Source organism: Zingiber officinale, chromosome 2A (genome assembly GCF_018446385.1).
Source record: "Zingiber officinale cultivar Zhangliang chromosome 2A, Zo_v1.1, whole genome shotgun sequence".
In the NCBI taxonomy this organism is placed as follows: Eukaryota; Viridiplantae; Streptophyta; class Magnoliopsida; order Zingiberales; family Zingiberaceae; genus Zingiber; species Zingiber officinale.
The window spans coordinates 15,562,769-15,588,957 of NC_055988.1; the positions used below are offsets into that span (position 1 = coordinate 15,562,769).

Here is a 26,189-nt window from a genome sequence, read left to right on the forward strand (position 1 = left end):
AAACTCTAAAAATCTATGGTTTTGAAATTCTCCACCATGATCACTTCTAATTGTTTTAATTGTTGTTGATTTTTCATTTTCAGTTCTTCTACAAAAAGAAATAAAGATATCTATGGTTTGATCCTTATTTTTCAAAAAGAAAGTCCATGTATATCTAGTAAAATCATCAACAATCACTAAGCAATATCTACTACCATTCAAAGAAATGACACTACTACAATCAAACAAGTCCATATGCAGTAAATCTAAAACAGTAGAGGTACTTACAGTGTTTTTACCTTTATGAGTTGCTTTTGTTTGCTTACCCTTTTGACATGCATCACATAGTTTTGTCTTTTGGTACTTGATGCTTGGTAAGCCTCGCACTAATCCTTTGTTGGCCAGTTTTCTAATATTCTTCATGTTCACATGAGCCAACCTCCTATGCCAAAGCCATGATTCTTCTTCTTTTGACATGAAACACTTAGCAGAGGCATTAGTAGCACTTTTAAAAGAGATTTGATAAATGTTATCTACTCTTGTGCCTACTAGTACCGTGTCAAGTGTGTCAATGTGTTTGACCAGACATTGACTTGAATGAAACTCAATTATGTAACTCGTATCACACAATTGACTGACACTTAGGAGATTAAAAGTCATCCCCTTGACTAGAAGGACATTCCTGATTTGGAGGCATTCGGATATATGAATGTCTCCAACTCCTATAACCTTAAGACTATCATTGTTACTAAATGACACATTACCTCTATTTTTGTTTTGAAGGGTAGTAAAAAGTGACTTGTCCCCGGTCATGTGCTTGGAGCATCCACTATCAACAAACCAACTTGATAGACGCTCCCCCTTGACCAATGCCTATAAGACACGAAAGATAGATGTTTTAGGTACCCAAATCTTGGGACCTAATGCATCTACAATGAAAGACTTAGGCACCCATGCCTTGGTTACACCCTTCCTAGTCTCATGAACCCTAGAAGCATGTGATCTATGAAAATGGGTTCTAGACACTAGAGAAATAAAACTTGACTCCTTGGGTTGATACCCTAACCCAGCCTTATTGTAGACCGCCCTTTGGGCATTTAGAATCATGTCTAATGTCTTGGAGCTAGTTGAGAATTTCTCAAGCATTTTCTTGAGTTTCTCAACTTCACTCTTCAAGGCTTTGTTTTCATCTTCAAGGAGCTCTAGATGTAGGTCATCAACCTCATCTTCCCTAAGAGCTCTCAAGTTCTCTACTTCATCTTTTAAAGATTTAATTTCAGTTTTTGATTTTTTAAGCAAGGTAGACAAATGTGTAATAGTCTTATAGCATTTTTCTAAGTGAGAAGAGGTTACCTCTTCATCATCCGAAGATGATGAAGCCGCGGCTGAAGTGCTTGCGTCCCCATCACTCCCGGAATCGGATTCCTCCCTTGCCATGAGTGCTAGTTGCCTTGTGCTCTTCTCCTTCTTCTCTTCCTCCGATGAGCTCGAGGAGGATTCATCCCATGTGGCTTTGAGGGCTTTCTTTTTCTTGGCCCTTTCCTCCTTCTTCTTTAGCTTTGGACACTCGCTCCGATAGTGTCCTTTCTTGCTACACTCATAGCAAGTAACGTTAGACTTATCAATATTTTGATCTACAGTTTTACCTTTGTATCTCCTGCTTCTTCTCATGATCCTCCTCACAAAATTTGTCATCTCGCTTGATGATGATCCACCTTCATCATCGGACTCGGAGGAGGATGAAGATGAAGGAATCTCTTTCTCCTTCTTCTTTTCTTTCTTTCTTCTCCCATCCTTGCTCTTTTCTCCTGCAACCAAAGCTATACCTTTCTCCTTTTGACCTTTGTTAGCAAGTTCATGAAGTTCCATTTCACAAAAGAATTCATCTAACTTTACAATTGAAAGATCCTTAGAGACCTTGTAGGCATCTACCATAGATGACCATAAGGCACTCCTCGGAAAGGCTTTTAGAGCGTACCTTACAAGATCGCGATTCTCCACGCGTTCATCCACGGAATGGAGACCATTGATGATCTCTTTGAATCTTCCATGTAGCTCACTTACTGTCTCATTTTCCCTCATGGTGAGGTTTTGGAGTTGGTTTAGGAACAAGTCTCTCTTGGCGATCCGAGAGTCCCGAGTTCCTTCTTAGAGCTCGATGAGCTTGTTCCATAGATCTTTTGCGCTCGTGAAAGGACCTACCTTGACGAGTCGGTCCTTGGCTATTCCACATTGCAAAGTGACCACTACCTTGGCATCGGCTTGTCCTTTGCGGGTTTGCTCGGTGGACCACCTCGAGGAGTCGAGTTCCTTACCTTCTTCGTCCTTTGGAGGCGTAAATCCTTCCTTTACAGAAAACCACATGGAGATATCAGTTTTGAGATAATACTCCATGCGACTCTTCCAATATTGAAAATCTGCTCCATCGAAGAAGGGTGGTCTGTTGGTGTTGAATCCTTCCTTCATGGCCATCTTCTTGCTCCTTAGGATGTTAGTCCAGATGAAGAGCACCAGGCTCTGATACCACTTGTTGGGATCCTTTGGATGGCTAGAGAGGGGGGGAGTGAATAGCCTCCACCAAAATCTTAATCTTTTCACAAAAATTCTAAGCGAGTTTGTTAGCGCAGCGGAAAATAAGCAAACAAAAAGAAATTATACGAGAAAAGAACCAAGCACCACTAACACAAGATATACGAGGTTCGGGGATAACTTGCCCCTACTCCTCGGCATGTCCGTAAGGTGGACGAGCCCTTGATCTTCGGTAGATCACACCCCGGATGGCACCGGCTAATGAAGCTCTCCTTCTCGGTGGAGAAACCTCTCCACAAAGTCTTCGAACAGATTTAAAATGAAGCACACAAGACTTACAGATCACAGTGGCTCAAAGAAAATCGAAGTAAGCTCACAGCCACGAAGATGATGAAGACAGAGTCCAAGAACACAGCAAGCTCTCAACCGAAAACACACACAGCTTTTCACTTGCTTCACGTTCTTTTTTTCTTTCCAGCATACACTGCTTCTTATGTCTCTGCATTCGATCAGCCTGCACCGGATCGCTACCAACCTGCACCGAATCCCTGTTGCAAGCTACGGCGTCGCCAATCGCTTCTCTTCCTCTTCTGATTCTCTGAGCTCACACCAATAAAACCACGGTCTTCACTGGTGCCTCTGAGCTCGAACCAATCACCAGGAGTTAAGTCAATCGCCGCCTGATCACTGCCAGAAACACAGCCAATCGCAACATGTAGCCATTGCTGCTTCAAATGTATTTGACGCAGAGAAAGCAGTGGAAAGATCCTTTGTCTCATTCCTTTGATGAGGCTTAATTTGAAACTAAGCACTGGTATGGTACCTGCAACCTGTATCTCCGAAAGACTCACAGCAGAAGGTTAAACAGAGATGGGCAAAAAGAAGTGTGAATCAGAAAATATCAGAGAAAGCGCATGCACAATGAACTTAACTGTGGATCGGTCAGTAGACCGATCACAGACCCTTGGACCGATCAGACAACAGCTTGATCGGTCTGAGGCTAGTCTGATTGGTCGTGGCGACCGATCAGATTGGATGTGGATCGGTCCATAGACCGATCCAACGCCCTTTTTCTTCTGCGACATTTTCTCCTGATCGGTCTACAGACCTATCAGATTGCACTTCACCAGACCGATCAGAAAATTTAGTCTCACTAGATCAGTCTGCGGACCGATCAGTCATCCAAAGTATCACTGGATCGGTCTGTTGACCGATCCAACGCCTATGTGATAATAGGATTGGTCCAAGAACGAGCTACCGAGCCCTCTCTGACTTAGTCCGGTCCAGAGAACGAGCTCCCGAGCCCTCTCTGACCTAGTCCGGAGAACGAGCTGCCGAGCCCTCTCCGACTTCGTCTGGTCCAGAGAACGAGCTACCGAGCCCTCTCTGACCTAGTCCGGAGAACGAGCTACCGAGCCCTCTCCGACCTCGTCCGGAGAACGAGCTACCGAGCCCTCTCTGACCTGGTCCGGAGAACGAGCTACCGAGCCCTCTCCGACCTAGTCCGGAGAACGAGCTACCGAGCCCTCTCCGACTTCGCGTGCCAAGTTTCCAACTTGGACTTTTCCCTTCCACATGATCAACCTTGATCAGTAATCAATCCGAGTTCAATTAACATCTAATACAAACTTAAATCAGTGTCAACATCAAAACAACAGTCAGGTCAGACTGAATCAACAGACCCGACGCATACTGTTCCCTCTGTGGGGAACGCGTCCTCACCTACTCCACTCGGGAGATTTACCTAATGTCAGTCCAGTTCTCCAGACCGACTGGACTTTCTGCCTAGGGTTACCACCCCCTAGGACCTAGGGTTACCGCCCCTAGGGTTTTTCTCCACCTAGAGTTACCACCCTTAGGACCTAAGGTTACCCCCTTAAGATTTTTCTCCACCTAGGGTTACCACCCCCTAGGACCTAAGGTTGCCACCCCTTAGGGTTTTCCTCTACCTAGGGTTACCTCCCCCTAGGACCTAAGGTTGCTGCCCCTTAGGGTTTTCCTCCACCTAGGGTTACCTCCTCCTAGGACCTAGGGTTACTACCCCCTAGGATTTTCCCCTGCCTAGTCGCAGCTAGGACTTTTGCCTAAGTATCACTTAGGACTTTCCTGCAAGCTCCATGAACCTTGTTAGATAACACTACAACTTAATTTTGAGCTCTTTGCCATAATCAAAATCTGGTGCTCACTGCACCAACAAAAACCTTGTACAAGACTCAGACAACAAGTTATACAAGAAGAACAAAATATAAGCTAATACAATAACAAATCTTACAAGATTTACAATGCAGAAACCTTGCTTGCTCTTCTTCTGACTTAGATATACCTCTCAATTTGTTTGGAAGTGCAACAACACTCCTCTCTAAACCTCCAAAATCTGGTGTGTGTGTGTGTGTAAGCTCAGTGGAGAAGAACGCCTGAATATCAGGATGGAGTTGGCGAAGAAGTAACGAAGACATCGCTTGCCAATGACTTTAATCTACGCAACAGTCACATCCCAATCGATTGACTAATCAAATGGGGAGGCTTGAATCGATCGATTGATCAATTTATAGTGCCTCTGTGCTCTGCTCGAAAAGTCCTGAATCGATCGCTAGATCGATTCAGCCTTTATCGCATCGCGCGCTATTTCCAGCTGGCAATCGATCGGTAGATCAATTAGCGGTGCCCAATCGATCAACCGATCGATTAGGGGAGGCTTCTGTGTATGCGATATAAGCTCCCAATCGATTGGCTAATCGATTGGGCTATTGTTTATCGCAGCACTCTCCCAATTGATTGGCTGATCGATTGGGTTTCGATTCAATAGATCGGTTGATTGATTGACCAGTCTTGACTTGCTTAACTCAATCTCAAGGGCCCCCAATTCCAACATCCGGTCAACTATGACCTGTTGGAACTTCTCATGCCTAACATCCGGTCAGCATTGATTTGCTGGGACTTCTTCATCAAGTGTCCTGTCAATCCTTTGACCCACTTGGACTTTTCTCCTCGTGCCAAGTGTCCGGTCAACCTTGACCCACTTGAACTTACAGTCTCATGCCAAGTGTCCGGTCTTCCAAGATTCACTTGGACTTCCTCCCACTAAATGTCCGGCCACCCTTAACCCATTTGGATTTCCTTGTGCTAAGTATTTGGTCACCTCTTTGACCTACTTAGACTTCCCAATATCAGGTGTTCGGTCAACCTTGACCCACCTAAATTTTCACGTGTCTGCCTTTACTTATCAGGTCTTTACATCTGCCTAGCTTCACTCACTAGGACTTTCTATCTGCCCGGTTTCACTCACCAGGACTTTTCATCTGCCTAGTTTCACTCACCAGGACTCTTTCCTACTGCCTGGCTTCACTCATCAGGACTTTCCTTCTGCCTAGCTTCACTCACTAGGGTTTTCCATTTGCCTGACTTTACTCACTATGACTTTTCATCTACCTGGTTTCACTCACCGGGACTTTTCATCTGTCTGGCTTCACTCACCAGGACTTTCACACTGTCTGGCTTCACTCACCGAGACTTTCAACTGCCTAACCTCCAGTTAGGACTTTCTTAGTCAAGTATTTGGTCACTTCTTTGACATACTTGACTCTTCTTCACATAAACCTAGTCAGCCCTTAAGGGGAATTGCATCAACAATCTCCCCAATCGGACGATTGCTCCTGCAATCTTCATATATTGGCAAATATCGAAATCCAAACATCGAGACTCAAACTTGAGCCAACTCAAGTTTAGTTAACCTGGTCAACCTTTATCCAGAGGATATTATACCAACAATTATTAGACACCCTAAATATATACCCCGTGAGTACTTATTTTTTTAGTTTTATTTTTTTTAGCTTGAATGTTGTAACTCAATCCATAAATCCTAAAGTCAAAATCTAATTGACTTGAGGCGCCTGGATTTGATCCAGATGCTTAAAAAAATTGACGAAGGACCCTCCAATACATTTTGGTTGAGGCACCTGGATTTGATCCAGATGCTTAAAAAAATTGACGAAGGAGCCTCCAATACATGAGGCACCTTGATTATATATATATATATATATATATGGACTTGTCCAGACTCCACTCGGAGCGTCTAGAATTAATCCAGGTACTCGTGATCGAACTTGTACAAGTGCCTATATTCATCTCAGTATTTTTTTTTTGTTTTTTAAAAATTTTTAGGGTATATTATATATATTTAAGATTCAAAATTTTAAGATTTAAAAGTTGAGTTATAATGAGTTTGAGCTAATAAGATTTTTTTTTTAGGGTTCAAATTTTCTTTTTGATTATAATATTTAAAATTAAAAATTTTAGATATTCATGGATATATTATATATATTTAAAATTTAAGATTTTAAGATTTAAGGGTTGAATTATAATAAATTTAAATTAATAAGTTTCTTCTTCTAATATTCATTTTTTTTATAGATAATCATGGGATATAATATATATATATATTTAGGATATTTTAAATAATTTTTATTTTTAAAAATGTAAAAAAATAAAAATAAAGCTAAGATGCCTGATAAATCTTGACTAATTTTTTTTAAAATTCCTATGCGGCGAATGCCGTTTTCTTTGAAACCAATCATTACTTGATAATAAGCACCAACAATTAAGAGTTTGATCGTTTTTTTGTTTTATGTCTGTTCTGTTCTGTTCTGTTCCCAGTGAGCGTAACTCTCACACGCCTCTCACGTCCACTGTTCTACTCGCTCGTCCGTGCCCTACCCTACCCTGGTCACCTGGTGCCGAGGGAGCAGCAGCCTCATCGGCTCGATCCCCGTCTCCAGAGAACCCAAGGAAGCTCTAGAAGACGTTCTCCCCCTCCCCGATCCATCATCTTCCCTTCCAAAGCGGCGTCTGCGTCGCCTTCCACCTCGCCTCCGATGCGCGCCTGCGAGGGGGAGATCTCAGTGTACTCGATTGAGCCGCGGCAACCTGGGAGTCCAGGATCTTCCCCTCGGTGAGCCATGGGTTGCGCCTGGGGCAAGCCCTTACCCGTCGAGGACAGCCGAAGGAGGAGCCCACCGGAGAGGTCGCCCCTCCCACCTCTGCCGGCGGCGGGGGCCTTGCAGGTTGATGCGCCGGCCAAGAGGACGGCAGTGACTGCTTTAGCCGCCTCGTCCTTGAGGCGCGAGGAGGCGATCTATGTCAGAACGGAGGCGGGCGTGGAGGTGGCGGCGGCGGCGGGGAAGAAGGTACTGAATAAGCCGGCTCGGGCTAATTGGCCAGATGCGGAGAGGAGGAGAGTCGCAGAGAGACAGGCGCAACGGAAACATCCGATGCAGGTGTTCGGGAGTGTTCCCAAGGCTGTCGAAGGAGAGCAGGTGGCGGCTGGGTGGCCGGCGTGGTTGGCTACTGTGGCTGGAGAGGCCATTATGGGTTGGGTGCCACGAAAGGCAGATTCCTTTGAGAAGCTCGATAAAGTAAGTTCTATAATTTGACCCTGGCATCTCTTCCCGTTGCTATTTTCGGGTGGCCTGGGTGATAACTGCTCATGTTTGACTTTCGAATATAATAGTCATTCATCAATTTTTGTTACTGGAGTTAAGTTGCAAGGTAGTCTGGAAGCTTGAATATGTGCAACAATTGACTATGATCTGATGGAGTTACTTTGGTTGAATGTTGTAGTATGTTCTTTACTGACTTGGAATCTGCTGAGGTCGTACTTCAATAATTAGTTGATTGCTTAGTTGTCCAAGTCAAAGTGGAGCTCCTTTAAAATTGTAGGAGGATTAATTTGATGTATCAGTAGTTTGATAACTAAATGAATGCAAGTTCAATCATATATTACAAATTTATATGATTTATTTCAACAAGAGATATACTATATCCTGCACATTGCCCTGCTTTGCTTTTAAATGGAGTTATGGTCTTATGGAGATGATTTCAGATGTCATTTTTGTCAACCCACTTCTATTGTATTGGATATTCCTGTCATTGTATGACTTGTCAAAATTAAAGAAAAAGCGTCACGATTGATGGAGGGAAAGGAATACATATAAAATAGATAATTATCAAGCCGGCATACTTGTTAATCCTTTTCATATTGTGTTCAAGAAGACCATCTGGTTTTGCTTGTAACTTGTCATGAGTAGTTTAGTTCTACCTGTTTCATTCTTCAAACAATCAACATTTGTATTCTAACCTTACATTTTTGGGAAGTCTCATCACTCCTATACATAATCATAGATATCAAGCAGCCAGTTAACTGAAAAATTATGCAAAATGCCTTGTTGCTTTCTATTCACCATCTGGGCATTGGGCCCATTCTACCCTCAAAGAAGATGATGGCTTATGTTACTGACACATGAAACTTGGACTCACGAGATCTAGAGTCAAAATTAGGACAGAATCATGGTGACATCACTCCTTGAAGATTCATCACAATGTAGGACTTTAACCTTTATTTCGTCTTGTGATCCTAGACTTCCAAGTACCAAGCATTAAATCACGTAGATCACTTCATTCCCCATGTCATCATCGGTACAGTAGTCACTCCATTTTAGTGCATATGACTTAATTAATTCCACTTGGAGGAGTTTTATTTTTTTATTTCTTATATTTTAATATTTATTTTTTACGAGTTTGGTTCTTTCTACATGTTTATGGTTATGATCATAATTCTAGAAGGTTTTTCTTGTTCTTGACTGAAAATAATTCTAACAAGTATGTGAACCCTGCAAATTGTTCTATAATTCATGCGCTTCCATAAATTTGATAATCATATATGTCTAGCACATGTATAAACTACTTGCTAGTATTTGCCAATAGCAAGATACCATGTTGGTTGAGAATCAACTTCATTAGACACCAAAGTTGAGTCATCAGTAATGACTATGATAATTAGAGTATTCCATGTGGAATAGAGACACATAATGAAATGATAATGATAGTATAATATGAGGGATGAACTACCATGTATCTCTGACAACAGAAATGATGTAGCCAACTTATGCTGTCTCAAAGCCTATAAATGCTTTCTCAAATAGATGGGAATTGGTTATACTTGGCGGCAACTGGTCCATCGACATCTCTACTACTTCATATGTTTGAAGGCCATTATAACACTTCCATGAGACCTGGAGACGTTTCAGGAACTCTATGAGGATCTAGAAGTTAGAACATTTTGACCCTTCATCCTGACAATCTAGTTTTCTTTGGCTTAGATTCCTTTCATAAAACTCACCTTTGATCCTTTCAAGCAGATCCATTTGACAATTTGACTGTTGTTTTAATTCCACAACAATGCTATTGAATTTAAGTATCTGATTTTTTGAGGCTTATGTTATAAATAATATGCTAAATTTACTGACTATTCGTGTTGACTAAGGCTTTAAGTTGGGTTGGGTTTGAAGTTATGCTATTTACTGACCAAGTAATTAATATTGTTAAGACCACAATGCACCATAGTTTGTCTTTTTCATGGCTGCTATCTAATCTAATGAGGTTGAGAAATCTTATAGAGTAACATTAATACAAGTGGAACTTAAGGAAATTGATGGTGTGGAATTTTGACATCTTTGTACTATGTATGCTTAAGCACAAATTTGCTAAAGGTATATTTGGTACTGCTAGATATACACTGCGCCTGAAGTGTAGTGCAGAGTTGCGGTAGTTAATTTTGGAATTTCCTTTGTCAACGCATTTCAGATTAAGAGAAAAAAGCTGTCTTCAAACTTAAGATTTACTGCATGTAGTAAAGAGGAAATGGACTTGGCAAAATTCAGTAAAATCATTTTGATTATAAAGTTGGACTAGTAAAGTCGGCTTGGCTTAGTTTTCCCACTAACTTTGGATGTTTATCCAACTATTTCAGTGAACAGAAAAGGTGAATGATAAATATATTTTTACTTTCCTTTTCAAGCGCATTGCATTTCAAACAATGACAATGACAGTTTAAAGACTGGGAATTTCCTTTTCCTACCAAGCGCCATGCATGCACGTCAAATGATGGGAAATTCTTTGATTTTTTTTGTGATTACTTGGAATAGGGTGAACATAGATTTAGTTTATGTGCAGTTGTATGGTTATTCGACGGAATCAGTTGTTGATTATCAAATCTGTGTGTGCTTATTAGCTGTAAGATGAATCAGTATGAGGATCTGGTTTCCAGATATCTTTCTTAAATGGTATTGGTTCTTTTGATTTATTTTTTCTGAAAAAATTCAATATGTCATTTGTTAATCTTAACTTCTAAAAATACATGCTGGATGCTGGGAGCCATTTTTTTACCATACAACACATCTTATTTCAGTGAGAAAGAGTATCCAGCTGTGCTTCAACTTTAAGAAGATTGAAAGCTTAACAAGAGAAACAAAAGATAAGAGTGCTCCATGTTATCACACCATTCATTCTATTTATGGTTGATGCCAGTTAAAGAAATCAATGTGTATGATTAATGCTCTCTACTGATAAACCATTAAACTGAAACTGCTTGTTTTATCTGGTGTAATATTAATCTTTGGGTTATTAGGTTGGTAAAGTGACAATCTTTTCCTTCCTGTTTAAGTTCCTCAAATTGACAAGCATTGGCTTCTACTTTTTCTCTGGCTCTTTTGTACTGGTTTGATCTACCAATGGGCATCTTAGTTCCCTCAGCTATTGGCCTCAACATCCTCTCACTGGATATTAGGGATACTGGTGATGATGAACTTTATATTTCCAATTCTAGATTCCTCATATTACAACTCTTGGTAACTTGCCGAGTTCCCCTCTTAGGAATTGGTCAAGGTGCCTACATTTTTCCTATACTCTTCACACTTTTGTTTTCCTTTCTTTCAGATCTTTCACACTCTTGTTTACATTTTTCCTATATGCTTCACACTGTTTTTCTTTCTTTCCGATATTTCACACAAAACATGTGTGTGCCTGTCATAAACTGGATTTCCTTGTATTGTAATACTTAACTGTTTCTTTGGTTGATTCCCTTGGGTACAATATGATGTTATTACGCAAATGGAAGTGTCACTATCTAGCCATTTGTGAGTCATTTTAGCTTATTTTTTTTCCTACAGGGAAGGAAAATAGCTGTAGAAAACAGGCAGGTAAGGGAAAAAATTGACATTAATGGATAGGTAAAGAATCCCGCTGTTTGTTATTCTATGGAAGGAAAGAAAAAGAATGAAAGTTTTAATTTTTTAATAAGATATTTAAAAACATAAGAAAAAACATTTTTTTTATTCTGAAACTATTTTTTTTCATATGGATGTTGACCAGAATTTCCAGTCAAACTTGTGCAAAGCAGTTCTTTCACCGGATTTGGGCTGAAGCAAAATGTGGATTGGCACAAATATTGGAAATCGAAGATCTTATACATTATAAATTAGTATGTAAAAGTGAAAAATATTAACAACATATGGCAAAACACGTCCATTGAATTTCTTGAGGACAGCATCCCATTTCCACCATTCTGACATTCTACATGCAATTTATGTTGATTAAGCAGCCATGTGTACATTAACATCGCTCATAACAAACTTCCAACCATAGATTGATTGTCTGAGTGATATTGTTTATAAGTTAATGATATCATATTATTTGGTTAAGTTGATTTTCAGATTTGTATACTTGTACCTTTTAAGTTTATTACCTTGACACAGCATTGTTAGAACTTCTTTGATATTTTCCACAAAAATGAGTATCAGTGGATGTAAACTTGTCTGTCTATCAACCCCATGCGAGCTATGTGATAAAAGAAGCCATGACTGAGAAATAACAGGCCTAATTACACAGGAATAAACTATGATTGACCTTTATTATTATGTATTTTTATTTCTGTTTAGTTGTTTGACTACTTTATTATTGGATAGTTGTGACGTCTTATTATTGTTGCAGTGTCATACTATCCTATCTTATTAACTGATGATTTTGGTCTCATATGTTTTATATTTGTAGCAATGATGCATTTCACTGTTGTAGATTGGCCAAGGAACATACAGCAGTGTATACAGAGCACGGGATCTTGACAATAAAAAGATTGTTGCTTTAAAGAAAGTGCGTTTTGACAATTTGGAGCCTGAAAGTGTAAAGTTTATGGCTAGGGAGATTCTCATTTTGCGCAGACTTGATCATCCAAATATAGTGAAGCTGGAAGGTTTGGTAACATCGCGTATGTCTTGCAGTTTATACCTTGTTTTTGAGTATATGGAACATGACCTTGCTGGCCTGGCTTCTTCCCCTGGGCTGAAGTTCAGTGAACCCCAGGTGACTCAGAGTTAATTTATTATCTATTAGATACTTGATTTGGATGTGTGCAATGAAGTGTTAATGTTCGGTCAGTCAATCTATTTAGTTCATCAATATGTGAATATTAAAAGTACATACAAAAGAATATCTCAATCTAAGGTCATATCATTTGGCTGTTTGAAACTTGCTAGTCATTCTCATTTTCTTTTGTTTATTCCAGGTTAAATGTTACATGCAGCAACTTTTACATGGTCTTGATCATTGTCACAATCGTGAAATTCTGCATCGGGATATCAAGGGTTCCAATCTCTTAATAGACGACAGTGGCATTTTAAAGATTGCAGATTTTGGCTTGGCAAGTTTCTTTGATCCTGAGCAACGACTTCCATTAACTAGTCGTGTAGTTACCCTTTGGTATAGACCACCAGAACTTTTGCTAGGAGCGACTAATTATGGGGTTTCTGTTGACTTATGGAGTGCTGGATGCATTCTTGCAGAATTATATGCAGGCAAACCTATAATGCCAGGACGAACAGAGGCAAGTAACTTTGTTGCTCATTCTGCCTTAATAGCTGAGTTATTGTGTTGTCATCCTAGCCTAATGAAACTGGATTTTTTTTGGATAACTATTCTGTCTTCCATGATACTCTACTACTGCATTATTGTCAAACACCATTATTATGCGCTGTTTGGCAAAGAAAAATATTCCTTCTTGCTCTTTTGTGAATTGTGGTAAATATGCCTCAACATACAAACATTGTTTTAAAAGCCAGGCGCTTGGATTGCCTATGTGGTTTTGGCAATGAACTGCCTCGTGTAGTTGCTAAGCAATTTCTATTAGGCAACCCTTTTAATAAACGGCCTATGTTCTCCCGCCCGCCTAGATGATCCTAACATGTCTAAGGAAAAAATTAGTTTTTTTTTTTAATTTTCTAGATTGTTGGGTCATTTGATATTAGAAAGTAATCCCACTTAATGCTAACACCCCTTGTTCACTTGAACCTCCCAACCCATGTGATTTCTACCTCCCTTATTGTCTCTGACTTGCATTGATTTTTTTACCATTTTAAAGCTTCTTTTCTTCTTTCTCTTGGTGTGTTCTCCCTTTTCTCTTGTCTCTTTTTCTAATTCATTGTTAATATTTTTATCATTTAATCTCAAGAGATTTTTGTTTTTCTAGATTGTGGGATTGTTTTATGAAATATTTAGGTGTTGTTACTTGTATAGTTCGTACTTCTATTAAAGATATAGTTGTTTACTTATATTAAAGATATAGTTGTTATATATAGATCCATTAATATTAGTTATTCTTAGTGTAATATATTTCCCTTTCTTATTTTAATATTATTTTAATGCCAACTATATAGGCTCCAACCTAGGCACTTGGTAGTGGGTACAGCGCCTACTGCTTGAAATCATGATTAAATACATTGCTGAGAAACTAAAGGCTTTTAAAAAAATTGAATGTACAAAATATAATTTTTATCTACAGAAAGAACATTGATGGAATAATTGAAATGGATGGACATAAAATTCCTATAATTACTTTAGGGCTTTTAGATCTATTATTCAATAAGAAGGAAATATTGACCAAGAATTTCCTATACTACTTGAATTGAAGCTCTACTTCTACCATAAGAGGTTATAAAAAAAGTTCCATGTTGTTAACTCTAACTCATCGGTAGCTGAGAATAGATGAAAAGTTCATTAGGGGGCAATATGAATACAATAACTAGCTCCAATAAATGATAAAATTATAAAAAATAAATTGAGTTGACATGAACATGTTCGAAGATGTTGACTGCATTATCATCAGATGAGTTGAATATATTAGATTAGGTGTACGAAATAGAGAGAGATCCATGAAATAATTAGTCAATATAGGTATTGAGATTGCCTAAAATGGAGCTTCATAGAGCTATAAGATTCATGTAGCCGACTTTGAATTGGTGGAACAGACACAGCTTACTGCTGTTGCTGGTTCGTCTTTTATATCAGACATAAGTTCTTCCTACTTTCTAGTGAAGTTAGACTTGACAAAAAACTCATAAACTTGATAGCAAACTTAGAACATTTCAAACTCATCCAACCAACTTAAAGCATGTTGCTTGCTTCGATTACATACCTGTAACATGGTTCACTACTAAATATATTGTCTTTATACCTGAGAATAGTTAGACTTAGCAAACTTGATAAGAATTTCCATTGAGGATGTAACATGCATCTTCTTGATTTGCTATAACCTAATCTGATTGGCCAAAACCTGGTCAAGTAATGGTGGTGGTTGGTTAGATGGACTGCATGTTTGCTTGGATACATTTTAATAATTACAAATCTGGAGGGTTTTTTAGGGAAATCACCACTAGTCACCATGATCAATTCTATGGTGGAAAGACATGATACAGGTTTCTCATAGATCCAAGCAAATCTTAGAAAAATGAAAGAAAACAAGAAAACTTTTACCAAATCAAAATGATGCTTCCTTTCTCCCATAAACAAGTTACATCAACTTAAGCGAAAGATCCAAACATTCCAGAATTCACTACCGTTTGCTAACTTTGCAAAACTTCAATCTGATTTGCAAGCAATTCTTAATGAATAGAGTCAAATATGTGCAATTTCATTTAGCAAAAGAAAGAATAAAAAGCTTGAAGTGTTCAAAGGAGGAGGGGATTGAAACCAGTGCTGATATCTATAAACTATCAAGATAATACAAGCCATGACACTATAAACAGTGGATCTATTACACAACCTCATTGGTTATATTTTTCATGAAAATCTTACTTGATTTATCACAGTTGTGGAAGAAATGCTCTTGTTAAAGTTCTGAACACCTGAAGGTCGAGCTTGTTATGTGATAGCTGATGAGGATAGACATCCTTTTCCTTATTCTTATATATAATGTTTCCAAGATCTATTTTTCATGAAAAATTATGTTCTGCAAAACATTTTCTGTGAATCAGGAGCTATACCTGAAGTTATATGATCAGGATGAAATAATAGGAATATAGCTGTCAGTGTCTTGAGTTTTGTTAGATCATCTTAAATTAAACATTGACCTGTTGATTAAAAAACCAAGAGTATAACATGGTCCTTTAGTATTTTCTTAGCATTAGAGAGTCCTAACTGAATGAAAGAAAATATCTTATTTGATCAGCAAGGTGTCAACTTCAATTCCCTATATATCAAGTACCTTTGCTAAAGAGCACATAGTTAAACCAAATTATATATTGCAGTGGCACCTAACATCAGCTGCTGTATAAGCGTGTATTTTTACCTGATAATTGGATCCTTTTTGCTATTTTATAGAAAACTTCTTTATCCATGAAATCTTTGTGATAAATGATAATTGCATTTTGCTGAAGAGTTTTAATTTGTTCTGACATATTGATTTTAAAGTTGCTGTGGGTTTTAATTGATCATTTCTTGTAGGTAGAACAGTTGCACAAAATATTTAAACTTTGTGGTTCACCTTCAGAAGAGTATTGGAGGAAATCTAGATTGCCCCATGCTACTATTTTTAAACCACAACAACCTTATAGACGATGTGTTGCTGAAGCATTTAAGGACTTTCCTCCATCAGCTCTTACATTACTTGAAGTTCTTCTTTCAGTGGATCCTGCAGACCGTGGAACTGCAGCTTCTGCCCTAAAGAATGAGGTACTTTGTCACTCAAAAGGATTTGTCATTAAGCATGGTATTGTTTAGAACAAGTTAGTATTTATTATTTTGATTTTAGTTTTTTTTTTTTAAAAAAAAAATTGTTTACACATTACAACTATTTGGTTAATGTAGTTTCTTTCATAAATCATCCTCTTCTGGATGTTAGATTGCATGGATGTAGTTTTTTTTTTTTGCAACATACCCTGAATTGTCATGGGAATTGAGTGCCTTTCTTTGTTGGACCACGCACACTTCAAAAAGTTGTCCTTGCAATTCATGTAGCCATGGGTTTTGAGTTTGTCAAATGTTTATGATCGGTCTAATTGAGGGACATGTAAGTCATATAGTTGTATATTATTTGACTACACTCTTGCCCAACCTGAACCTATATGGCTAAAGTTTAAAGTATCATTTTTGCCCTTCAATTGAGAAGGTGCATTTTTGGTATTATGGCGTTCTAATAAGCATGCTTTAACTTGCTTCAAAGTGTGTAGAGATTGACTCATGAGTTAGTTTTAATCTTATAATACCCTTTCACTTAGCTTCTTTACCTCTAAATATAAGCCTATAATAATTATGAAGTTAATTGAATAAAAAATTTAAAGCAATAAATTATTAAAAAAAAACTAACATAATCAGTATACTTTAGTATAAAAAATCAACAGAATCAATATATGTTATTAGTATTAGGATGAGCGTTGTGCATATGAGAGTATTGGTTCTTGTAAGATCATATGGAGATCAACTCTAGATTTTTCCAAGTTTAAGATTAAATAATGCTTCTACATCTGATATTGGAACTGGGTTCTCTGCTTCTGTAAATGTATCTTGGTTAAATACTCCAGTTGGACATGGACAGACATAACTGAAATCGGAGCATGTGCTACTACATGAAATGTATACATCTTGGCTTCTTTGATTCCAACGTCACTCCTCTTTGCTATTGTTGGTGCGGTGTTTGTTACTTCCTCTCTTCCTCCCTGTTAAAGTGTTTCATATCCCTGTGATCAACAAATGGAATTGAAGAAATAAACATGGAAAGAGAATCTTAACGTGTTGTTTGGTTTTTGAAGGTACCAATAAAGATAGACCTATCTCGACATTTATTCATGGGGACATAGTGCCAATATTGGTTGGCATTAGAACAATACATTGCTGGCTCACTGACTGATATGATTGACACTTGAAACTATGCATATCACAAATGTAGATAATTTTGAAAGGAAGTAGGAAATACTTGCTTTTCATAGGACAGGACTATATTGATTGTTATTGATAGAATACATGGGGTAATAGTATTGTATTTGATATCTTGGAAAATGGTACATCGAGCCTATTTTATAGGAGTGATAATATAATGATAATGATAGAAAATGCAAAAGGCTAATAAGTATTTGATAGAAAATAATGTGCTAGGATAGTAACATATAACAACCAATATAGGAGGTAGCAAGGTCGATTATTAAGAAATAAGGGGAGAATTTGTGCAAATCAGATAATGGGATCAAAGGATAATCTCCTTTAAAAAGCTCAAACAAAAGGTGTTGATGCAAGTATCTTCAGTTTGTACCAAATAAGATGATGATGATCAGACATTACAGGTGTACTAATTATTGACAGAAATTGATTGGATGATACGTTTAGCACAAAGAATGGTCTACATAAGCTTTGAGTTGATGGAATATCTACAACATGTCCAATACTGGAATTCTTGATTATTGCCTAATGCCAAATTAATCGATGCACCTAAACTTATTGATAAGCTGCACCTTGATTACGGGATGGCTACCAAGAATTGTCTAATGATGCGGTTGATAATGTGCATTGCTTTAGTTTGAGAGGAGCAATGATGACATGGTAGATTGATGGCTAAATGATGTTGAATCCAAAATCTGCAAAGAAACAGATTTCTAAATCAGATCATTCTACTAGATCAATTTTGAATGGCTTGCTCCTTATTCATGGTGATCTTCTGCTAGATCAGGTTGTGCACCTCCTTGTGCAAAATAGGGATTAGAGGTTGGGTTGGGGTAGCTCTCCCAGCAGTGAGCTTGGTGCATTCAAGTAGGCTTCTCCTGGACGAAGTTGTTCGAAGGAGAAGGCTTTCGGTCAAAGAGCTTTGGTGGATCATAGGTGAGTAGGATTTATGATTCTAAGCAGATGACATAAGACGAGAGAGGTGGACGACTCTATGGAGGAGTGTGATTTGCCTTGGTGCGGATATTTGGATTTTGGAGGAGTTCAACTTCAAAAACTTGGAAGTAGGAGTTACAAATCCGCGGAGTGCTAGCATGGTGAAATTTTGGCACTTGATTTTAGGGAGGAGGATAGTTTGTGAGCGGAAGGGCAAGTTGTGGTACATGCAAATTGAAGTCTGCAGTTTGATGGCCAACCAAGAGTCAGATGTGATCGTTTCTGTTGAATGTAGCAATGTAGGGTTTTCCCAACTAAGATATCTAATTGAATCACTTTGATTTCTGGGGAAGGGGGTTGGTCAGATTTGTGAACTTCTATATGGAATAAATGTGGCATAGATCTTGTTGGCTAGAGTTGTGGCATTACAAGGGATGAGATCATGGGTGGCTCATCATGGTGAGGGACCATGATGGACAACAGAATGTACTGAGAAGGAGATGACAAGACTGAGGAAGGTCTGGTGGGAGGAACCAAGGTCAAAAAGCACCATTGGAGGAGGAACTGTAGTCAATTTAGAGTTGAGAGAATGGAGAAGTGAATGGTAAATTCAGTATCAAGCGAAATCAATGTTGGCAACAAGGAAGCTAGGTCACAATCTCCATGGAAGTGCCCCTCCTTGAGCTTAGGAACAACTCCAGGATCAAAGAGATATTGGGGAATTAGTGCTCTATTATTTTCTTAGACAATGATACATTAGCCCTATTTTACAGGGATGATAACAAAACAATAATGGTAGAAAACAGAAAGGGAAAAGACATCTGGTAGAAAATAATTCGATAATATGGTAACATATCACGGAGAATACTGAAGATAGTGAAGGTCAATCCAAAAGAGATCAGGGGTAAATCTGTGTGAATCGTGTAGGAGATCAAGTGATAATATTCTTCATTTACATTTTCTATTATAGTTTTTTATTTTGTGGTATGCATGTTGGGAATAACCTAATAGTTACAATACCACTTATCAAACTTGAAAACTAGATTTTGTGGATAAGTGTGTTAATATTTTTCTCTTATTTTTTTTGGAATTGGTGCTGGTGGTTAGAGAGCACAGATCTGTCTGCACTTTCCAATGGCAACACTTTTATTTTCCATTCTGAGTGATTGTTGCATAAATTTCCTTTTACTTGCTAGGTGCATTATTTTCTCAAATGTTAATTCTGATATCTGAATGAATTGTTGCATAAACTGTGTGTTGCTAGGTGTATTATTTTCTTGAATGATGTCTATAAGCTCATAATATCTTTTTGTAGTCAATTTGTATTATGCAAGTTTGTTATGGAGGGATAAGATCCATGTAGTTAGGCCAAATAGTTTGGAGTAATGCATTGATGATGTTGCTGCTTGTTTTGCAGTTTTTTACAAGGAAGCCTCTTGCTTGTGATCCTTCAAGCTTGCCCAAATATCCTCCAAGTAAAGAGTTCGATTCAAAAAGAAGGGAGGAGGAAGCTCGAAGGTCTGTACCCCTTGCTGATCTACCCCTTGCTGATATAGATCTTATATGTTGCCATATTCTTTTGATATTTACACCTTGATTTTTGCACTATTTAATCTCTTAGTAAGTTTGTATAATTTGAGTCTGAAAGAGACTGCCCACGTCCAGAATTTCAATAGGTGGAAAGTTGGGTGATGGGAAGTGCTGTAAACGAACTGTGATTATATTAGACCTTTCAATACTACTGTACGTCTGCATCTAATACCTTGATACAGTTAGCAGCTTACTTACGGTGTAAGATTTTCATATGATATTTGCAATATACAACACTGCTGATACTTTTATATGGAGTGAGGGGTATGCTAGGGCTTTGGGATGATAGTTAGGTCCATACGGTATGAAATAATAAACTTCAGGTATACATGTACTTTTAGAAGGGTTTTACTTGTACAGTGTATATAGATAATGTCTCCTCTTGTATTATATGGTTTTATATTGTACAAGCTGCATGAGTCCTTTCTCTCTTCACCACCCTATTTTTAGTATGTGCACGTGGTGAATTATATTTTTGATTAATTTTGTTCCTTATCCTCACTGTCATAATTGCATTTTGTTTTGCCACATATTGTCTTCTAATTCTTAACCAAACATGTTCAACATGGATAATTTAAGACAATGATTTTCTGATTCCCTTTCCTGCCCATTTCAATATGACTAAGATAGTAGTAGTATGTCCTGAAGATATTCTATCTGTATTAGTTATATCATATATATGAACTCTTGATATGTATATTACTAATATTGATTTTATTAGGGTTGCATAAGTAACTGGTCTAATATTGGTGAGTGCTTTTATTTGGCAGTTCTCAATTATCCCACATTCCACCTTCAACTCTCTTGAGCCAGCATCCTCATTGATCTTATGCAATGTATTATTATTTTATTTTAATAAAATGGAGGCATCGGCTAGATTCCTATCTATTAGATATATAGAGTGCAAATAATATATGATATTCCCCTTCCTTTGTCTTTGAAAGCTCATGGCTTCTCTTTACAGGCAAGGTGCTACTGGGGGCAATGTACATAAACTTGTTGCTGAAAAGGGAGTCCAGAGGGAGTCCAAAGCTATTCCTGCTCCTGATGCCAATGCTGAATTAACAACATCACTGCAGGTTCGCTCTTAAGCTCTCTTTATGTTAACATTAAACAGTTAGTCTTCATAGCAAGTGTTATTCTACCTGATGTCTCTTTCCCACTTCCTGGATGCAAGATATTGGATTTGGATTTAGGTTTACTGGGTCCATTCCAAGGTTTTTTCCTTTCCCTTTTCTGTTGTATCTTCTATTTTTTAGTTTTCCCATTTCTTTATGGGTAATCACTAGCGACTTCTCAATAACTTTTATGCTCTCATGTGAGGTTATGATCTTTCATGAAATAGGTATTCTCAATATATAAAAATCTTCAGATTTTTCAAGCTTGTTTCTTATAGATCATTATTTTCATTTCATGTTTCTTTTGTCCATTTCAGTCTGTCGTAGATATGTTCATTTTTACCCCTATGAGATTGGTTGTGTTGCGGCCTGTGACAATTCTATTGAATTTATTGTATTCTTCCCTAACACTGTGTTGGTTTATGGGAATAGCTATTTTGTTTCCTTTCCCATTGACTGTTTTGTATTGAGTTGTAAAAGTGATCATGAATACCTATTTGAATATTCGCATAAATAGTTATTCCATATTGATAAGAAATGATTATTGAATATTTCTTGTCTATTCCATTGTCCAATCGCTCTTACTAGGCTGGTAGTAGGTGGGCTGGTCTTTCTGTAATGATCAGTTCTGTTGAGCCGGACATCCTAGTTGGACTCTTCGGGATGCTCGAGTGGGTCAGTCCAATCATGCCTATTGACATCTTGGTTGGACTGGTCAGTATGTTCATGCAGGTCAGTTTGATTAGGCTTGTTGGGCCACATGGGCCATGCGGAATCTGGCAGGTCAGTCCGAACAAGATGGCCAAGTCGGTTGGTTTGGACAAGTAGATTGGATTTGTTGTGCCAGTCTAGTTGGATGAATTGGCAGCTGATTGTCCTGGTCGGTTTTGACAGGTTGGTCATGCTTGTTATGCTAAACTGGCAGGTCACTCCGGTTGATTGATTTGGCTGTGCGGTCTGGTTAGGCAAGACAAGCTGGACAGCCTATTCAGATTTGATTGGCCTGATGAGTTGATTGAGCTGGACAGACAGAATAGTGCAAGTTGTTCGGCCAGATGGGCTTTTCAAGCATATCATGCTAGTTTGATGAGTTAGAAAAATTCTGTGTAGGAATATATTTTTGCTAGTTTGATGAGTTAGAAAAATTCTGTGTAGGAATATATTTTTGCTAGTTTGATAAGTTAGAAAAATTCTGTTTAGGAATATATTTTTGCATTATGGCCTTGTGTATTTCTTATAGCATTCCTACTGACAAAAGATAGGACTAATTATTCTGTCTATTTCATTTAGTGAAAGAAACTAAGGAATATTTATTCCTTATGTGTTCTTTGTCAATTTAATTATTTAGGAATAATTATTTTATTCCTTATCTATTCTATTTTATGAACCAAACACCCAATGTATGTGAAATGTTTTGTTTTGTAATGTGTGATTACGTAAGTGATCATTATTTTCTAACAGACACTGGCCCAATTTTTTCCCCGTAGTTCTTTGGGCCTTTTATGTATTTTGTGTTTTAAAAGCAACTTAAACAGTTTCTCCAAGATTATGTCCTAGTGAGGCCTATTTTGTGAATATGATTCTGTAAGTAGTCCTTATGTAAATCATCATAAATGGAGGAATTGTGTAGCATGTGTTTAATGCAGGTTCATCTGTCTGCTTTAGAATTCAATTAGTGAATAGTGATGCTTTCAACCACTAGAATTTCATTGCATGGGAACATATCATGAATTTATGCTTCTTGTGGCATTAGCTATGATTGGCAATATCTGCATTAGTTTGGGTATTGAATGTTCCATAAAATTAGGCATTGGTTATATCATATCAGTAGGATCAAACTTGACAAGACAAAATTTTAAAATAGAGTAAAAATGTTTAAAATAATAATAATAGCAAATATTCTTTTAAATAATGTGATATTTTATAGATTGACAAGTACTTATGACATGTATATATATTGTGTATGTGATTGATATGTGTTAATATGGGACACAATTCATTCTTACACATTAATTTCTAAATTTTTTGCATTTCTATCTTATTAGCAGCCGACTTCTCAAAAAGGTTGCGTATTTAGTTTATTTAAATTCTCATTTATTACTTAATTATACCAGAAGAGACAAGCCCAAGCTAATTCCAGAAGTCGAAGTGAGAAGTTCGATCCACGTCAGGAAGATATTGCTTCTGGTTTTCCAATCGAACCTCCTCAAGTAGCTCCAGTGCTGGAAGTAGCTGAAGAACCTCAGAAACAACTCTGTAATAGGTCCTTCCATTCAGGACCTCTGGTTCATCGTAGTCAATTGCCAAAAGCGTGGAAAAATGCGGAAAATCTACCTAAGATTTTTGCTGCTGCAGACTTATCAGGGTTGCCAGAATCAGCAACTGGAAGGAGGAAAATTTTATCAGATGATGGTGATAATGATCTGATCACTCATTTAGGAGGTTCTCCAGCAGGTAGGTTATCTGAATCTGGTAATAAATCTTCAAATAATAGAAAGCGTGATCAGATTTATCATCAGAGAGAGGATGAGAGCAGCTACAAGATAGATCAACAAACTGTAAGTATCTAATGTGCTTCACTAAGATCCAAGTATTTCATCTATTTCTATTCAAATACATTTTTGACAAAGCAGTTCGTTTGCATAGTATAATTGCTTAGTGAGTTGATAGAATATTGGAGGGTTCTAAATTAAAATAGTTTATTCTGAGTTCATTGTGTTTGTAATTATAGAATTAATGAAGGGCTAGCTGTTAATATCTGATGATTGATCCTTTAAACTGCCGTGATTCAAGTTCTTTCTACAAATAGATCATGTCTTAGATAACTGATGGTCCAGCAAGTAATTATTTCTACTATAGTGATTTATCCCAGAAGCTGATTACTTTTACTATCACAGCTCTACACGGCCCAATACATATTAAGTAAAACACCATCTTTTTGTTGGATATTCTCCATTCTAGTTGGATGCTTGATAGTTGGATGCATCTTTAATCAAGGATAAATTGTGAAGAGCAAAGATTCAAAAAGTGCATATCAACGATATTCGGACAATCAGTTGCATAGTTGGTGCATATGCGTAATGTTGGAATAAATGCGGTTAATATTAGAAAATAAAAATATGTAATTGATAAAAATGATTGAGATATATACAGAGCATATAAATCAATATGTCCAATTTAGACATCATGATCACCTTCATCAAGCCATGGTCCCTTCGTGTGTGAGTATACTTGACTATTCAAACTCAATGAATGAATTGGTGGGACAATGCAGCAAATCAGATGATTAGCTAACAATTTATTTCAAAAGCTCTAGTGGTTATACATTTAAATTCTTGATAGCCAGCAAAAGAGATTCTTAGACGAAATGTCTAGTAAAATATAAATGTCATTGTAGCTGTGAACTACCTGTTTAACACTATATGACTATAACCAGCTGTGCACAACTGATTTTTGTTCTTTATACAAGATAGGTTGTAGACAATATGTTGGTGAATGAATTTTCACTTCAAATTCCTTTGTTTACTATGATCACTAATTCAAAGATATTTTGAAAAAAAAAAAAAAAACATTTACAGCAGCAGGGTTACAGGCCAAAAGGAAACAAGATACATTACTCTGGGCCGCTGCTGCGCCCATCCGGGAATGTTGATCAGATGCTCAAGGATCATGACCGTCAAATTCAAGAGGTATTCCGACGCTCTCGAATTAACAAGACAAAGATCAGGAAACATCAAGGTGACGGAAACCAGTTTGGAGTGAAGCCTGATGATTTCATTCCCATGCCATTATATCCTTCTACCCGTGGCTCATCCATTCCGGTTTTCACATCAAGCCGTGGATCTGCACGGTAAAATCTCACTGAGAACGCACTATGGAAACGAGTAATTGGTTGGCAAGTTGGAACACACCCGTCTATTTTTTTATTACTTCTGGATATTCTGTATTATTCTGTTTTGGTGGATGGGGTTTGGTGATACATGCTGACCCAATAGTTAGGAAGAATACAAGATTTATTATGTAGATGAGGACGACAATGATGAGGTTAGGTGATGTGTAGATTTCTTTGTATTGCTCGTAGGTACAAGAACTGAGCTGTTGATTGAGTCGATGACCCATTGTAGTGCAGATCTTGTAAACTTATGAGCTTCCCAAAGTTTCCATTATTGGCCGCCCACCACATGACTCTCTGACTTGGTACAGATTAGAATGCCTACAATGTGCAAATGCTGCGGTTGCGCATTGAACGCCTTGTGGCTTGCTATGTCAGAGCTGATGAATGTGATAGACTGATGAGTGCATCATGAGGGTACCTCAAAATTGGGTGACATAACTTTTGTTTGTTTATTTTGTTATTTATGGCAGCAGCTTTTTTTTTTTTTTTTTTACTTTTAGCAAGAGTGTCAAGAAACCTAAGCAGCATCAAACTTGGGAAGAATACCAAAATCTTCCACGTTGTTGCACTTATTTATGCTTTAAATAGAGGAGTTGAAAAAAAAACTACTAAATTCTAGATCATGTTGTTAGATTCTCTTGATGACAAGGGGCAACTAAATTCTAGATCGGACTAAACAGAAGTAGACAGATGTGATTTCTATATCATGGAAATGGATTAAGTTTTATAAGTAGCTGTTGACTGATAAAGTTTGATGGCTTCACCTTATCATCATCATTATTATTGTTATTATTATTTTCTAGGTGATCACGTAGCCTAGCTTGTTGGTATAAACATGGCATAGATTCGTCCTTTTTGTTTTTTCAGGCAACATTGATCTTCAGAATCGTTTTGTTATAGACCATCCATTTGTTGATAAAAAGCAAACAAAAAGAATTAAAGAAGAAGATACATAATCTAAGACTACATTTTCCCTTAGCATTATAAGGTTGCTGACCCCTGTATATGTGCGATCCGAGGGGAGGAGATCAAGGTCGAGAAAGGTGGTGGCTGTGGTGGGGTTGGAGGAGACCCCGCTTGATCAAGGTCGAGTGCCACATTCATGGAGC

The 26,189-nt window shown here is 37.7% G+C and overlaps 1 protein-coding gene across 2 annotated transcripts; it reads left to right on the plus strand.

Moving 5' to 3' along the window:
- Positions 1-7,134: 7,134 nt before the first annotated feature.
- Positions 7,135-25,362, plus strand: LOC122040817 (probable serine/threonine-protein kinase At1g54610). Of its 2 annotated transcripts, none has more exons than XM_042600261.1 (8): positions 7,135-7,919; positions 12,415-12,699; positions 12,902-13,219; positions 16,114-16,341; positions 19,895-19,995; positions 21,032-21,146; positions 23,300-23,743; positions 24,767-25,362. In XM_042600261.1, the coding sequence occupies exons 1-8, from the start codon at positions 7,464-7,466 to the stop codon at positions 25,037-25,039; spliced, it is 2,220 nt and encodes a 739-aa protein (XP_042456195.1). In that variant the 5' UTR covers positions 7,135-7,463; the 3' UTR covers positions 25,040-25,362. The 2 variants fall into 2 exon arrangements, with proteins under 2 accessions (XP_042456195.1, XP_042456194.1); XM_042600260.1 differs by having other exon boundaries at positions 7,136-7,919; positions 24,764-25,362.
- Positions 25,363-26,189: the final 827 nt, after the last annotated feature.